This window comes from Eurypyga helias, unplaced genomic scaffold, assembly GCF_000690775.1.
Source record: "Eurypyga helias isolate BGI_N326 unplaced genomic scaffold, ASM69077v1 scaffold16952, whole genome shotgun sequence".
In the NCBI taxonomy this organism is placed as follows: Eukaryota; Metazoa; Chordata; class Aves; order Eurypygiformes; family Eurypygidae; genus Eurypyga; species Eurypyga helias.
Window position 1 is genome coordinate 2105 of NW_010236762.1, and position 17053 is coordinate 19157.

General features: G+C 36.8%; 1 protein-coding gene across 1 annotated transcript in view; it reads left to right on the top strand.

Moving 5' to 3' along the window:
- The window catches only part of LOC104506306 (cytoplasmic polyadenylation element-binding protein 2-like), a gene marked incomplete at its 3' end in the record, with an annotated part of 42369 nt that overhangs the window by 2090 nt on the left and 23226 nt on the right, over positions 1 to 17053 (top strand). Inside the window, exons 3-4 of the mRNA XM_010147219.1 lie at positions 89 to 367; positions 11021 to 11111. Coding sequence (XP_010145521.1) covers positions 89 to 367; positions 11021 to 11111 — 370 coding nt within the window. The remainder of the gene's footprint in view (positions 1 to 88; positions 368 to 11020; positions 11112 to 17053) is intronic.

Here is a 17053-nt window from a genome sequence, read left to right on the forward strand (position 1 = left end):
GGGGGGTGGTGGGTTTTTTGTTGTTGTTCAGAGTAGAAAAACATTTCAAGTATTTTCAAAGTAATATAAATGAATCTTTCTCTTTTAGCCTCTTCTGAAGCAGTCGCCCTGGAGTAATCAGAGTAGCGGCTGGAGCACAGGAAATATATCCTGGGGAGGAATGCATGGCAGAGACCATCGTAGAACTGGAAACATGGGAATTCCAGGAACTATGAACCAGATTTCTCCTTTGAAGAAGCCCTTTTCTGGTAATGTCATAGCTCCTCCTAAATTTACTCGCTCCACTCCATCACTGACACCAAAATCGTGGATTGAAGACAATGTTTTCCGAACTGACAACAACAGTAATACTCTTCTCCCCTTGCAGGTAAGGACGGTATGTAACTGGTGTGTTTGTAGTTTTGCATAGTGTTTTCACATCACTCATTTTAAAGGACAAGTAAACAGTGGTTACGGCACTGGTACGTGGTTTGAAAATTGTATATTTCTATATTAGTTTTAGTCCTAAATTGCAACTAACCCCAACATTTTCAATGTATTCAGCAATATATGATTCTAGCAGTTAATTAAGAATATTGACTTTCAAGAAAAATAGAAACTCTAGCCACTGATGCAGCAGTAGAGCAAAATACAATTAATCTAGTATTTTCAGCATATGGTAACGCTCATATTCTTACCAACCCCTTTAAAACTCGGGATTTTTTTGTTCTCTTGTCCTTGTAGGTTTTCTTACTTCTGTAGATGGCTCTGAGCCTTTGTCATGTTCGTCTTTTACTCATGTCCTAGGCTATAACATGTTAGTGAGGGTTTTTTTCTTCCCTCCACATTCTGTCAACTCTACTGTTATGTTTTGGCTGGAAGCTCTGTCACTTAGAAGTATTAAACAGGAGGATGTGCCTTAGAACTAAAGATCTGGGTTCGCCTCCTGAATTTTGCCAGTGACATCTAATGTGACTGTAGGTAAGGCACAACTCCAGCCTGAGTTACCTACAGGTAGAATATTATTTTTCCCATTCTTGCATATATTCCCTTAGTCACAGCATTTCTTGTTAGCGGAGACCTTTCTTATTTTGGATCCCAGTCTCTGGTGCCATTCTAACAATTAATAGTTTTTGCGTGTTTTTTATTTTAAGTTAAAAAGAGAGCTTGGGCAGCTTACGTTAGAAATGATGAGTTTTAAAATAGAAAGTAGATTATGCCATTAACTCTGTACATTCTTCCATTTTCATGATGCCTGTGTTAGCTTTAGTTTTTGTTTCACACTGAGCTGCTATTACTATATTCCAGCAAAAGTAAAAAAGATAATATGCAGAGACAATCATTAGAATGGTCCTTTATCTCCCCACAAGGCTATTATAGTTGGGTTTTGTTAGGTTTTACACAGAGTTATCTGGAGTTATTTGTCGTAACTGTGACCATATTCGAGTTTGCACAGCTGTATTTGCATGAATTAGCAAGCTAATCCTTATGTAGCTGCAGTAATGGCCAAAGGGTGCGCCCTAGGACCAAATTTCCCACTAGAGTTCCTATTTTTAACAATGTTTCTCGTGGAGTTCAATTTGGCATAAGGGACCATGTCCCAGCTCTGTCCAGGTGAGCTCTGTTCCTTGCGGTATTCTTGAGGCTAATGGTCATTCTTGGCCATACCTACGTTCTTCTCCAGATGTATGCTTTGGACCTGAAAACTTCAGAGGATTTACCTGCACTGTGAAGACCTGTTCTGTGAAGTGGCCTTGCTAGCTGCAGTATCCTAGATGAATGATTTTTTTTGTGGGTGGAAGGATGGGGGGGAAAAAGGTGCTATTCTTTGTGTATTCAACCCAATCTGTTAAGGAACACGAATTACTAGGTAATGCTCTGTGGTGGAGATCCCCAAGAATAGTTGAAGGTAAACACTGGAATGTCTCCTGAAGATGTTAGCCTAAGGAACAGGGTTAAAAATGCCGTCGTATCGTGAAACTGGGGTGACGTGTGCGTTGGAATTCATGTGCAGCTAAGCACAAGTTGTGAATGCCGTTCAGCATGCCTTACAGGATGACTATTACTTAGAACTTTCAGAAGTTGCTACAGCCGTCATCTAATACAGACAAACTCGTTTTACGTCTAAACAAGTGTCTTGTGCGTTCCAGCTATGATCTAAATCATTCCTATCTAGTAGGGTAGTAAAAAATCCTTGCAATTTAACTTTTAAATTACATTAATGCTTCTGTTTGGGGTTGCTTTGACCCTTTTTGAAGAGGGTGTCAAAGAGAGAGGGTGGGCACACCTAAATGTTGTTGGGCTTACCTGTGAGAACCAGAGCTACCAATTAAATAGACCTGTTTGCCTAAATCTCCCTTACACATATGAAGTCATTGTTGCAGAACACAGTAAAAATACTCCTTTTTGAAGAGTTGCAGTGTTATCTACTGCTATTATGGAAACACTAGATGTTTCCATAAATTATTTTGCTGCATGGAAATCACGTTCTTACTCTTCAGTTATTATACTATTGTTAGATTGTTAATGCCTTGTGATGACTGCTACATTTTGCAAGTCATAATGAAAAAGTTTAAATAGAGCTCGGAGCTCGTGCTTCTTTTCATCAGGACTTGTGTTGGCAGTTGCAATGCTGTCAAACACCCATCTTGCTAATTTGTACTGTGCTTGTCTCCTTCCATAAAAGGCTGAGGTATTTAGATTGAGGATTCTTAAAGATACAGTAGCAATTTCAGAAGATGCTCAGAAATAGCAGTTGCTGAATTTTGTGCTATTTGGAAAGTCTTACACGAGAGCATTTGTGTCTAGGTAGAAGTTACCTGTTTCTTCCAAGCTTCCCCGCAGTGAGCACATCTTAGCACGCACGTTGAATACAAAAGTGCATCGTTCGGTTTTGCGGAGTACTTTGCTGCGTGATCGCACATCTTCATTTTTAAACGCTGTAATCACTTTTTGTGGCTGGGGACAAAGCACCTCCCCTCTGGACTTTAGCTGGCTCGAGCTGAGCAAATGAAAACAGCTTAGAAGTCGGTGTCCTCGCTGCCTAACTTTCTGTAGGCCGTTAATGCTCTGCTGCTATTTTTTTTGAATGCTGTGTTTTGCTAAGTCCGAATGGCATTCAGCAGTGTCAGCTGCTTATCCAGTTTCTGTAAAACATGTACCTGATGCAAACAAGATAAGCAGCACAGGAATTGTACATGAATTCAAAGCTTTTACCTTTCATGAAACTTCTTTATTCTTCGGTTTTTGCATTGATGGATGGTCTCCAGCAAAGAACTGTCACAAATTCTGATGAAAGCAATGTTTCTTGGTATTAAACCAGTATACCAGTGACAATGAATGTCATTATGGATAACAGAAAAAGTAATTATGCGTGTTACTTAAGCACGAAAAGTTTAAAGGGACGAAAGCAGATTTTCTGTACTTCATAGTTAAAACTCAAACATACTCCTTGTGAAGTTGAATGCACATTGGCTACACTAGTGACAGCAAAGCTGCTTTTGCTTACAGCAGGTATGAAGGACATCTCTCGGGAATTTTCCAGAGGTCTAGAGTTTTTGTTTGTTTTTTAAATAAAAGTAGTTAAACGTCATGGCGACACTGATCTAAATGTGAGCAAGTTAAGCCAATAGTCAGGTTTTTCTTATGTGACTCACTCAAAGAAGCTGTTTTTTTCCCCCCTCACCTTTTTCATAGGCAGTTTTTTCATAGGCAAAATTATGTCTACAAGTTCTGTAACACTTCTTGTACCATTTATAGTTATTTCATATAGGGAAGGGGACTGTTGCCTTGTACCACAATCATTAAGGAACAATTAGAAATCTTGTCAGGTTTTTCACACCATCTAACTTAGGCGTTTAGTTGAGGAGCCTATTCCTCTCTCCTTAGGGACACTCTAGGCTCCTTATTTAGATAACCTAATTCTCCAGAAGAACATAACTGGCGCCACTGACCACATACAGCCCCTGGGATTCCAGTGTAGGCACTTATGTTGCATGTCAAGAAGTTAGACGACACAAATAATCTCGTTTATTCCCTGATCAAAAATACAAAAAAAAAGAAAAAAAATATAGGGTGCAAAGCTAAAAATAAATTTCTAATCCCAGATACTGGGTGCTTTTTTCTCAAAAAAATCCCATGCTTCAGTCACTTCTGTGGCCAGAATGCAAGCACAGAAGTCAGTTGTTTGTATATTAATTTTTTCTCACTTAAATTCCTTGGATGAGTAAAATAACTGAATTTTTGTTTAAATTGTTGTGCGTACTAACCCTATTTTGAATGCAAGTTTACCGTTTCTTAACATCTTGCAAATAAGCTTACTAAAACCTGTTAGGACAGTTTAATAGTGTACTTCAGTGTTCTAGGCTTCATTGTTTAACTGTTTTCATTCCAGTAAAAACACTGCATTCTATGAATATGAATTTAGTTTCTGTGTCTGAGTTCAGGAAATGCACTGCATGTCCGGGTGGTTTTCACCTTGATTTGTCCTTCCTGTTTGTTCAAACAGTACGTGCAATGTGCATGGCCCTAAAAGCTGGGCTTTATTCTGCGTTTGAATATAGCTCCTCCAGCTGGGGATTGGTATGGTAAGGTACCATTGCTCAAAAATGCAGATTTCTTTTTTCTGTTTATTTTTGAAACATGCTAAAATTTTCAAAGAAAGCAAAACACTTGCAAAGCAATGTGAGTTTCAAGATTGTACATCACAACAAGTGTTGGTTTTAGGTATTTAATTTAAACTGCTGTCATGTTGCTTCTGTCTTCCATTCAGAGTATTTCAGATTTGAAGTGTGACAGTTTTAGTTGTTTAGTAAATGGTACCTTAACAGTTTAAATGACTAATGTAGATGATACGCATACCAGTCAATACTGCATGAAGAGCAAGTTGCTAAAGTTGGGTTCTTAATGCCACATTTAGACTCCTAAATGGGTGGCCTCTTTCTTCAGAAGTGCTGAGTGTTTGGCAGCTCTTGTTAAACTTGAAGGCATTGGGAGGATCTAACTGCTAAGCTCTTTTAGTCTTAGACTGTTGTAATTGCCCAAACTCTAATTTATAAGTCAGACTTTACCAGTTTATTTTTACTAAGGCAATACCTGCAACAGGACAGTGTCTACAGGATTTTTAGTGCAGTAGATAGTTTATCTGGGGCTGATTGAATAACACACAAAACCAGGTGTTTGTGTCTGAGGACCATACCGGGGTTATCTCTAACGGAAGAAAACAGCCTGCTGCCATACTCTTAACTTAAGACCTCTGAGTAAATATTAGGAGCCGCACAGATGAATTCAGAAGAATCAATTAGTGGAAGTTTGTGGGGCTTACCATACAAATGTTTTGGTGACTTTTTATGAACTAAGAATTTTCTCTTACTGTTAAAATTTAGTTATACAGCTCATCCTGTTAATGCAGGTCAAAATTGGAGTTAGGAAAACTCAACAAAGTACTTAGCAAGAGTACAGCACTGAGGTATATGTTAAGTAGCATATCTCACCTCCTGACTGCTGAAACACAGTTGTTTTCTAAAGTTAAAATTACTACATTCTTAACTAAGATCTGTCCAAAAGTACATCTTCTGTACGGTCTGATATATTTGCATTTAAGTACTTAAGACGTTCTAGATATTTCTAGATGGAGAGAGGGTGTGAGGGTGTAGAGGGTAAAAAAGACCCTGAAACCCCAAAGAAACCCAAAATGTGAGTAACAACTTCCCCTTCAAATGTTTGATTGTTCCCTTAGTTATTTTGTTGAAGCTATTCATACACAAATCTTCCAGGCTTGCCTCCCATAATGTGTCTGGTTTGTTTCCAGTTCACCAATGTATATTGTTGAGCTGAAGTACTCCATCCAGGATGGATACAGTATGTGATGTTGGGACTTTGTTTGTTTGGTTTTTTTAAATGCTTATGTAGTTGGAAAGTAGGTGTGTCTCTGCCACAGGACCTGTTGGTGCATTTTAGGCTTAATTTAGCCAGCTTACATAGCTGATTGTGTCATTTTAACTTTAACACACTTTTGTTGTCAGGCTGACCGTTCACAGATGTCTACCAGACATTACAGTTCATCTTTACCACTAATGACACTATGGAAAGTAACCAAGCAATTGCATGTGTCTACTTTTAAGTCGTCTTCCTTGCTTTTTTTGTAGAGCTAAAATTGTAGTTGTCATAGGTTTTCATATTAAGTTTCTCATTTACAGTAGTTATGGTTTCAACAGGGGCTTATGATTATAGTATGTCTTCACTGAAATGAGAATGACTTGAAGTTTAGATGTTAGCAAAAATGATATTATAGCATATATAATGTACTTAATTGTTAGGTTATTACTGCTAACATCAACACCAAATACTACATTCAGACACTTTAAGTCTGAATACTTTTATTATTAAATCAGCTGTCACTTTCTAGTCTTAGAACACACTTTCATTCAGGTCAGTTTTAAGGTGAAAAAATAGAACATGTTAACATTTTAGTTTGGGTAATGATTTTTTTTTTAAAGTTTCTTAAATTGAGCTTTTAAAGAAAAAAAAAATCTGTTAATTCAGCAAGGTCAAAGCTACAGAGTCGTTTTTTTTGAAGCCAGCTAAGACTGTACTTAAAACTGACTACAGACTTTGTGACTTTGGTTTCTGGCCCCCATCATGTGGTGCTACATTTTTTTAGAATACAAGGAGACATGTAAAGGAGCATATTTTAAAGATCCTTGCATCTACTGATTTTAATAGATGTCTTAGAAGTCTAATTTTTAACTTTAAGTGGTCCTGCAGATCCGTCGCTTAAAGCATGTGTCCAAAATTGAAAGTTATTAAACTGCTTGACTATGAACATCTATTTTTAGTGTTTGTGGTTAAAGATTAGCGAAAACATATTCACACTTTAATAGTTTCTGTCCTTGTATTTGCTTTATGTGTACATGACAATATGTAAGCTTTGAGATGTGACTGTGCTGAGTTTCTACAAATTGCTCGAACAGGATAATCTTTGCATAAATAGCAGGGATATATTTAGAAGTCCTAAATAGATTGTGCCAAGAAATATTATTTGTCCACCGATTTGGTGCTGAAACTTGCTCTTCAGACAAAGCTGCTCTTCTCCCATTCGTTCCACGTTTAGACTTATGGCGGGGAGACTTCTGCAGTGTGCACTCTGTAGGTGTATTTTGCATGACACTGTCAAAAAGTCCTTCCAACGCTAACTGTATCCTATGGGCAGGATGCTTCATGCTTCACCTATATTGTGTAAATCTGTAAATACTCACAAATAATTATCACTTTTCTGTAAACTTTCTTACGTAGTCTTAACTCTTAAGTTGAAGTGATGATTTGTCACTTAGCCACATACATCTGAATCGGTAGGTGGTTATACCAAAACCACGTTTGCAGTTCTGCTGTGTATGAATGCAGATGTGATGCTGGTATTGGAAAGGTAGGTCAAGCAGCATTCAAATATTTATACATTTAAATAAAAAGCTAGTGTGAGAATTCATAGTGCTTGGGAGAAGTTAACTATCATCTCTGGGGAAGAAACTAGCATTATGTTGTAACATTCCACTGAGATACGGACGTGGAAAGAACTTGCTTCTTAGCACAGGACTGATGAGCCACAGGGACGAGGGAAATGCAAAATGTTTTACAGGAATTCAGCCTTGACAAAAAGGGCTCTTGGAGTCAGGATGATTGTAAACTTGTACTAACATATATGCTTATGTATCAATGTCTTTGTACTACTGATTATCTTTAGTTTCATTATTTCAGCACAGTTGATGAGCAGTTATCTTCTAAAACAACCTGGAACTGCCTTTAAAAAAACATGGAAATAGTCCCATGAAGTAAAACTATTTCCGTGTTGTTTAAAGGTAGCTCCAGGTTGTTTTAGAAGATAACTGCTCATCAACCGTGTTGAAATAATGAAGCTAAAGGGAGTCCTAATTCTTAGGACTATTTCCACATGCATGGAAAACAAAACTGACTACCACTGAATGTGATCATTCTCATGCTTGTCCCAAAGACTGAGGAAAATCACAGTGGAAACTTTCTGGTGGATTAGAGCATGCTCCAGTAGAACTGTCCCCTCTCAAAGCATTGTGGTTTTTTTTTCTACGGCAGAAGTTTCTAGAAAGCCTTTGCTGATGTGACCTACATTATTGAAACACTTTTATGTTCTGCTTTGAAATGAAAGCTTTATGTTTGCATAAATAACTGTGCTCTTTACAGATATGATGTACACATTTGGGGACCACAAAGCAGTCTTTTAGCATTAAAAAGCCTAGTTGCACAAAGGTTGAAAACGAAGCTTGTTCCCAAAGAAATGCCTCACTCCTTTTGAAACATCTGAATTTCAGATATGTTGCTTTATAGTTTGTAGTTCATCCGTGTGAATTGGAATAGATGTTAAAAGTTGGAGACACTGATTACCTAGATGTTACCCAAACTCACAGGTGGGTGGTGTGATGTGGGTAGTGAGATAGCAGAATACAATTCCCATGTTTAAATTCACAACACTCTTACATTGTGTGGTGCATGCCTATTGCACGTTCGTGCTGCCAGAAATAAAGGAGTGCAATTCAAAAAAAAAAAAACCTCTGTAACCTAAAAAAAAAAAGTGAACTTTCAAAGGTGTAAAGAGAATGGGAAAAGTTTTTCTGCTTCCAGAAGCTCAAGACCTTTCACTGTTGGTGTACGAAACTTGCAAAACAGAATGATGCAAAGGTGAAGCTACAGTCACTGCATCATGTCAGCCAGTGGAACAGTTCACAAATGACTCACAAAAACACATGTAACATGTTCTATTTTTCCATTTCCCTGTAAGATCTCTGACCAAGTAGGCCAGTATTAGGAATTGACCATGATGGAGCCTGTTTTTTGTTTGGTTTGGGTTTTTTTACAGGCTTTTGCTCCCCAAAGCAAAGTCTACAGTAATGACCATTTGCCAGATAGTCATGTTGTTGCCTCAACATATGTATGTAGCAATGATTAAAAAATAAATAAGAAAATCATAGTGAGCCTATAACAAAGATAGTGTTGCATGTGCAGTTCAGTCCAGTTTTTATCTATACTAGTTCTTTTCCCCTGTCAGCTACAGAGGTAGCAAAGCATGTTTTCTTTTTACTCAGCATTGGGTTTTGCAAGAGCACTTAGCTGCCTACCAAGTACTGACTTCAGCTGAATTTTAAGACTTCATTAAAAGTCCTGATGAGATGCCTTCTGAATGCTGGGGGACAATGGGGAATGGGTCCAGTGTCCTGCTCACACCTTCTACAGAAAGCAAGTTTGCAGGCATAAGAAGGTTCTTGTCATTGTGTTATTGAGAAACAAACCTGCAAGGACATGGAAGCAGGTTAGTTGCTTCAGATTCATTCTGCTGCTTCTCAGGACAGCTAGAGAACTGAATGAAAGGCAGCCAGTCAGTCCCAAAATAAGGCTGCTGTGAACTAAAATAGTACTGGTGACTTGTTGCCACCCAAATTGGTTGAAGATCACCTTGCAAAGTGTCAGTGGCATGTGGTCTGGCACATGGCAGGAGAGAAGAGAAACCTACTTCTTAAATTTATCACTAAAATTATCTAAAAGTTTAAAAAAAACCCCAAACAAACCAAAATCAAAAAAAAGGATCCCATCAAATGAACATAGCAGGTTGCTTGCCCAACAGGAAGCCCTTACATACAGTTTCAGGGAGAGGGAGCAGAAAAAAAAGGCTTCTCTCTCCTCATCCCCCTGTTGTATCAAGTTCCCTAAACTTTCTAAGAAAGATGAAAGTAAAATCTGAGTTTCATCATGGCTTGTTTTGCAAAGCTGTTGATAAGTCATAGTTTCTGACTCATAGGAAACCTCGGTTTCAAAGCTTGCCTTTTCCCTCCCCAAACATGAAGAATACCTGCTTGCTGAGGGACACAGCTTGAAATTAATCTCTGTTCTGCTGACCTGTCATGGAAAGTCACAGTGAGTGTGGGTCAGTTACCTTCTGTCCCATTATATATGTGCCAAGTAGATGGCCGCATCTTTAGAGCGTTTTAATGGTCGTGGGATGTGTGTGGTGCATTTCGTCCTAGTCTGTTGAATTACTACTGTGCAGTCAGAGAGTTGACAGCAGTAAAATTAAGGCATTGCAGGATTCCTGTAAGTGTACTACAGTCCAATCAGAAACCTTGCCAGTAGAAGAGATTAAGATTTTATGCAAACATTTTTCAGTCTCTGAAGGTATCTCAGAAGGACCAAAGAAGTTAGAAGTCCTCCTTTTTCTTTGTAACTTGGGTGTGTTAGAAAACACATGAGAAAATGTCTTAGTTGAGCATGAAATCAGTAAGAACGTTTATGATATATCACAGTAACTTTTATTATCTTCGGTGAAAATATTTGTCAGGCATTGCGATAGTTCTTATTAATCTTCATGTGCAAAAAAAATGTTCTCTGTAAGGCTGATAGTCTATTAGTAAGCTTTGTGACATTTTCATTTCATAGTTTAGCTTTAATGTTCCAACCTCTAACCATTTAGTGCTGACCGTTTGTAACTCAAGTCTTTGTATGCAGAGGGTCTCAGATTAATCACCCAGAAGCCAGGAAGTGCAGTCTTAGCAGGGGACTGAGGGCCCGTGCAAGGTAGTTAGCCCCCAGCACTACCGAACTGGTTTCTTTCATATGAGGTGACTGTCCTTCTTGTCCTGTAGTTCTCCACCTTCCTCACTATTTAACTTCTGCATGAAATGAAATTGAGCTCTTGCAGACATTAATCTCTTTCACTGAACAGCCTAATGCTTAATTCTGCTGTGGGTCACTAGAACTGATTCAAGCAGTTTTGAGGGGAACAGGCAATCACAGACTATCAGAGGGCATACACGGAAGAGTTCTTCACGGTGCAGCTCTAGTTTTATATTTAGATGCTTATAAACTTACTGGTAAAAGTCAGGTATCTTAAGTTTTTGTATCTGTCCATCTCCAGAGTGTCTGAGCGTATAGCCTTTAGAAGGCACCTTTGTCTTCCTATCAAGTTTCCTGTTGAAAAGTACAGAATTTGTATTCCAATACTAAGGATTTTGTTCTCTTTTAGGATCGAAATAGAATGTATGACAGTCTGAATATGCACTCTTTGGAAAACTCCCTTATTGACATTATGAGAGCAGAGCATGATCCACTTAAAGGTATGTTATTATGCTAAATAAAGAAAAAAGGGTCATCCATTCTGCATATTTGAATGAATACTGACTGCTAATTTAGATTCTAGGGTCATATTAAAATAGCAAATTAATTATTTTCTCAACTGACACAAAAGGTCAATCTCAAGCTGTATTTTATTGAAAACATTGATTTATAGTTGTTTAAAACTTAAATTAAGCTTTAGTGGTTTCATAGGATTTTCTCCCTCTTCCCCTCCATTCTTCCCTCCTTTCCCCCAAGAAATTAATGGTTTGTTTTATTGTCTGCTGGAGGAAATTCTGCCTCAGTTTGCAAAGACATAGTGTTCTGTAGAGGTAGCCAAAAGAGGGAGGGAGGGGAATCAAATTCCTACCAGTGTTAGCCAGTTAGTTTTCCATTTATTTGCAGCTGAAGCTGAAAAGAAAATTAATCCACTGATAAATTCAGTTTTTGTCCTTTCAAATATGTTTTTTTTCAAAGCTCCTGGAGGATAATAATGCATCTAATTTTCCCATGTCTGTTTGAAGGAGTACAGAAATACACTTGGCTTTAGAATGCTGGTTCCTCTTACCCTTCTGGCTCTGTTCAAATCCTTTGGCCACAGCAGTTAGCATATAGCTAATATTTGTGAGCTTCAATTTTAGCTTCTCTATTCACTGTGCAGTAACTCACTCTTTTGAATTCTGTTTTTCCATACTTATTCTCACGTGCAGTTTACCGTTGAACTTTGAGGCAGGGAGCCCAACTCATTTTATTTGGCCTGATCAAATGTTATTTCTTTTGTGGTATTACAACTAGACTAACACAATCAGACTTTAAAATTATCCAAGACTTCAGACTTGTTTTGCAGAAATTAAGTCTCAGTGTTGAACCAATTGAAAAAGAAATTAATAAAAAAATTCTTTTTATATCCTTATTTACTCCCATCTTATTCTCCATTTCTAGAGGCTCCTAGATTTAAGAGCCTGTGTTCTCCTAATTTGAAAGACAGTTTGCTAGATTCTGCTCATGGTTTTCTTAAGATCTGTAATCTATTGGAAGACCTGTAGTATTCAGGTAGCATGTAATACTGTTGTAAGATTTACAATGTAAAGTCAAAAGTTTGGGGTTTTTTTCAAGCTGAAAATCTCTACAAAGCATCAGTGAGTAGGTGACATTTCGTTAGCCAGTTAATTTTCCTCCTCTTTAGAGTGGAAGCCGAAATGAAATTTTTCTCAGATGTTTTTAAATCTGATCTCCTGCTTCTTATCACCTACAGAGGATTAATTCCAGTTTTAACACTTTTATCAAAGCCCATGATTAAATTCAGTTGCTGTCTGTTTTGCATGTTTACAAAACATTACCGAGTGACACAAAGGGGTTGAAACCCGTGGACAGTTAGCCCAGTGGTGACTGCTGCAGACTAAGACCGTGCATGTGCTATCAAAGGCAAGGTAACCAGTTAGATCATTGCTGTTCCAAAGCGTTGCTGCTTCAGTTTGCCACACTTGGGTGGTGACTGGTATTTCTTGCGTTATCTGAACCTAAATCTGCCATCAGGAAGGATACTAAAAGGTTAACCTACTGTTAGGCACAAAATTAGAGAATGCGGACCTTCTGTCACAACGTACTGTCACGGGCACCTCTCACAGTCCCGAGAACCACTCAGTTTCTTCACTTTTTTCTGTGCGTGCTGACGTGACAAATGGAAGCGGTTGCTTCGTTCCCCCTGCCATCTCACTGTTCTCATTTTGGCTTTATCATGTAGCAGAGTTTTCAGAGTCGCTGCGAGCTCAGAAAAGACCTATTTTTATTCATATTTCATTATGATACAGTAGATGAAAACAATGTATTTCCAATAATAATAACTTTTCAGTGAGAATAAAAGACAGCTTTAAGATTTTAAACTGAATTTGGTTCATACATAGACACTTTTGAAAAACTCAGTAAAGGTTCCACAGTTATTCTGTGCTTTCTAGGGACATGAGTATATGGTTTCAGCCTACAGTTAAGAGACTATTCTTTTAACAGTTTCCCCATCATGCTCTCCCAGTGAAAATTCTGCTAAGTTTTATGTTTGAACTAAACCAGATGGAAGCCACAGATAGTGATGAATTCAAAGGAAATCCATTTTTTGTTCGACTGCCAGAGAACAATGCACACACCAACTGAATTTAAATAGAGTAATTGTGTGCTGTTGTTTAAATTAGTTAAGATATGTTTTTCTTCTTGGAAGTTATTATTTCAACTGAAACAGCTACATTATTAACAGTATGACATAAGGAATGTTCCTTACTGACTGAAAACGGGAACAAGAGATCACAGCCTAGAATAAACTTTTAGTTCCTCTCTACCCCTCTTTTGTTTAGTCACCATTAGTTGGCATTTCTGTAGTTTCCTAGCAGCTTCCAATTTTTTTTTTTTCCTGCAAACCATGAAACACTAATTTTGTTATTTCAGTCTCTGTGGCTTTTCTTTTCACCACAGAAAATCTGACATTTACTTAAGAACCCATCATATTTGCTTGCAGAATGCACAGGATTAAGAATATTATTGTTATTTATTTGTTGTTCTTATTAATTTATAACATACTTTTTTGTAACTAAAGAGTATTTTGTAATGAAAGAATATTTTTATGCCAAGATTTTAAGTAAATCTAAGCAAACTAAAACAATGCATCTTTTATATCTGACCCCAGCAGTAAAATGAAAGTCCCTGGAATTTTAAGCACGTGTTTCAGATTTAGCTGCTTACAATATCTGGACTATGACTAAGCATCTTGTCTCAGATTTTGCACAATGCAGAACAGACACTGTGTGTACTAGGTCACAGATTTAAGTTTTGCATTTCAATATCCATTTTAGACAGAAGTCAGATTTCACTGCTTTTGCTTTCATGAGCTTGAAAAAACTTTATTTCAAATGTGATGCACTGAAAGCTAAGTTTATGCCTGCCAAAAGGTTGTTTATAGATTCATAATTTTGGCTTCACTTAAAGTTTAGTCATTACTACAGATGTGTTCAAAAGAAAGAAATCATTTTTAGCTTTCAATAAGACATTTTTTCAAGGTAGGTTAATAGGGAATAGATGCTTGACTTCACTAGTCATTGCAGCAGAAATACTGATCGTTTTAAAGCTAATCTTTCCCATGCAGATTTCTTGAAATGCATTTCATAATAAGACATAAAGTAATGTTTAAGATTACTCCATCCAGTCAATGGAATATAAACTGAAGTTCAAATTAATAAAAGTTAAAATAAATGAATTCATTTTTATATCATTTTTCTTAAATACCCTTTTTGTTCTTCTTGTAGCCCTTAAAAGTATTTTGAGAGAAGAATTACAGTATTGATAGCCTGAAATACATGGGCATTGGTAGTGTAAGTCTTTTCCAGAGATACCTCTTGTGAACATTCAATTTTTGTTCCTTTTCCGCAAACACCAGTACCTCTTGATGACAAGATGTAGACATTTCAGAAACAGGAAGGTCAATACATTTGGGCTAAAAAAAGATTACAGAAAATCTTAGAAGAAATGGCTAAATTTTGCATGGAATATGTATTAGAATTAAGAAACAGGTGATTCAATAGAATTTATTATCTATTTTAAACATTTTTCTAGTAAAGACTATGGTATTTTCCATGTAACTGAATGTCTTGTCTTTTGTAAGGCAAGAGTAATGATGCTGTACTCAATTTACATTTCTGTTTCCCAACCAACTCTCTTAGAGCTCTGCAAGCTGGATGTAAGACAGTACTCAACTTGAATTAGCCATAGCTGTATTAGTAGGACTAACAAGAATGAACGTTAACTTGGTGTTGAATTTTTCTTCTGTCTCTGTGAAAGTGAAAAGTTTTTTAGGAAGGTTACACAAACATTTCTTTTTTATAGCTAGTACTAGTAATAAACAATTAAAGTAAAACACTATTATTTGGCATATCTGTGGGGAAAATAACTTGATGCACTGAGAAGTCCGTCTTGCTTTTTCTTGGTTTTGTTTTCCCTTTAAAATAGCTTAGTGGAGCTTTTCAGCTGTTGCACATCTGTCTTTTAAAAGCAACCTGCTGGCGCATGCTCAGGAAGGTAAATAGAAAAGCACTGGTGACTCAGCAACGCAGCAGAGAACATCTTCTTTCTTTGCATATGGTAATTTTTGTTTTCAGAGGAATTTGTTCTATATTTTGTGTTAGGAAGCTGTAAGGTTTAAAGTTACACAGTTTCTTCCTAGAGTAATTCAAATTGCACTTGGGAAAAAAAAAAAAGTGTGAAAGGAACTTAGCTACCCTTAGTCACATAAAAGGCTTTGAAATGGTACACACAGATTGTTTCCTCTTTCTGTCATAGCAACTTGTTATGATAAAAGAATATTTAGACTGACAGAATGATTTGCCTAAATAAATCGACTGTCAGAGACAACACATTTGGCCTCATTATGACTTACATAATTCTTACACAAGAGTTTGAAAGTGTAGTATCCAGGCTTTCTGTAACTAGGTGTTGTCCAAACATGGTTTTGTGCTGTCGTCTTAACTACGCTGATTCAAAACCTGGGCTTTCTGCAACTGCTGCAATACTCAGCCATTCACTGGTCTGTTAAAGTAGTTTGGGAAAAACTTAACTTGGAAGCTTTTTCTCTTCTAGTCACAATGTCTTTTGAAATAAGGAAGATGGGACAGGAGTTTGTGGTTCTGTCTCCTCATTCAACCATTTAAGTGTTTGGGTTTTTGTTGTTGTTTGTTTTTTTTTTTTTTTTAAAGTGGGAGGAGTAGACATGAAATATTGAACCTGTGAAACTGAGTCAGCAATATTTAAAGTGGTTGTTACTCTTAAATCTATCCAATATGTTTTAATACATGGGGATTCCTTCAACAGTTTAGTTAAATAGGAATTTAAAGTATGTATTTCCAAAAGTAGATAGGAATTTGCCTTAAAATGAAAAGTGAGTAAGCACGACTGCATCTGTTTGTTGAGAAGAAACTTAAGTTAATTTTCTATTGCCCATAAAAGTAACATGAGATTACAGAAATGTAGCTAAAACCAGGTTTGTTACTCTTTCCTCATGGTTTGGATTAGCAAGACTTTTAACTGGATTTAGTGAATAAACTGGCTCACTAAAATTTATGTGCAAGCGTTTAGGTTTTTTCTGTCCTTACAGAAGAATACACTGTGAGAAATAAATTCCAGGCAGGTCTGTTAGCATTAATCACATTTAGATATGGAAGAGAGGGCTAAACTTAACAGAACTCTAGTTGCATAAGAAATGTCAAACATACCTACTTCTCTTTAGGAATGCTATTTTGACTGTAGTCATGATACATGAGAATTATTCATTAGCGGTAGCATGACAAAGTTACAAGTTCAGGTTTGCACAGAGGAAATTTCTGTAACATGATACTTTTTGATATAGTACTGTAATTAGGCCTTGTATTTGTTCCAGATAGCAGCACTAATTTTGGATGCTGTAGAGCTAAGTTCCATAGACAGTCAGTGAAATGATTACTTTTCATTTCTCAGGAATGGAATGCATCCATTATTTAAGTATTAGTTATCCTCTAACTAATTTGTAGTTGATTTTAAAGTAGTAAAGCATATTAATATATTATTGAAATTTCTTTTTTTAAGCAGGCAGAAACTGCTAGAATACCTATTGAACGGTTTATACAATTCTAGATTACTGACATTCAAGTAGATTAGATAGGATTGGTGGTGAGGGCACTTCTCAAATGGTACTTTTTTTAAATGCATCAAACAACATGCACTGAAAATAGCTAAATAGAAAGAAATGTGATAGAAGCAAAGGAAATTCTTATAAGATGATGCTTCCATCTTCTATGTTTTCTATTCTGATATTTTAAGTGAGATTTAATATTGTATATGTCAATTTAACTAGAATAATCTGTTTAAAAAATAGTGTAATCTGAGCTCTGTGGAAGACTGATCTTGCAACCTGGTTTCATGCATGAAGTGT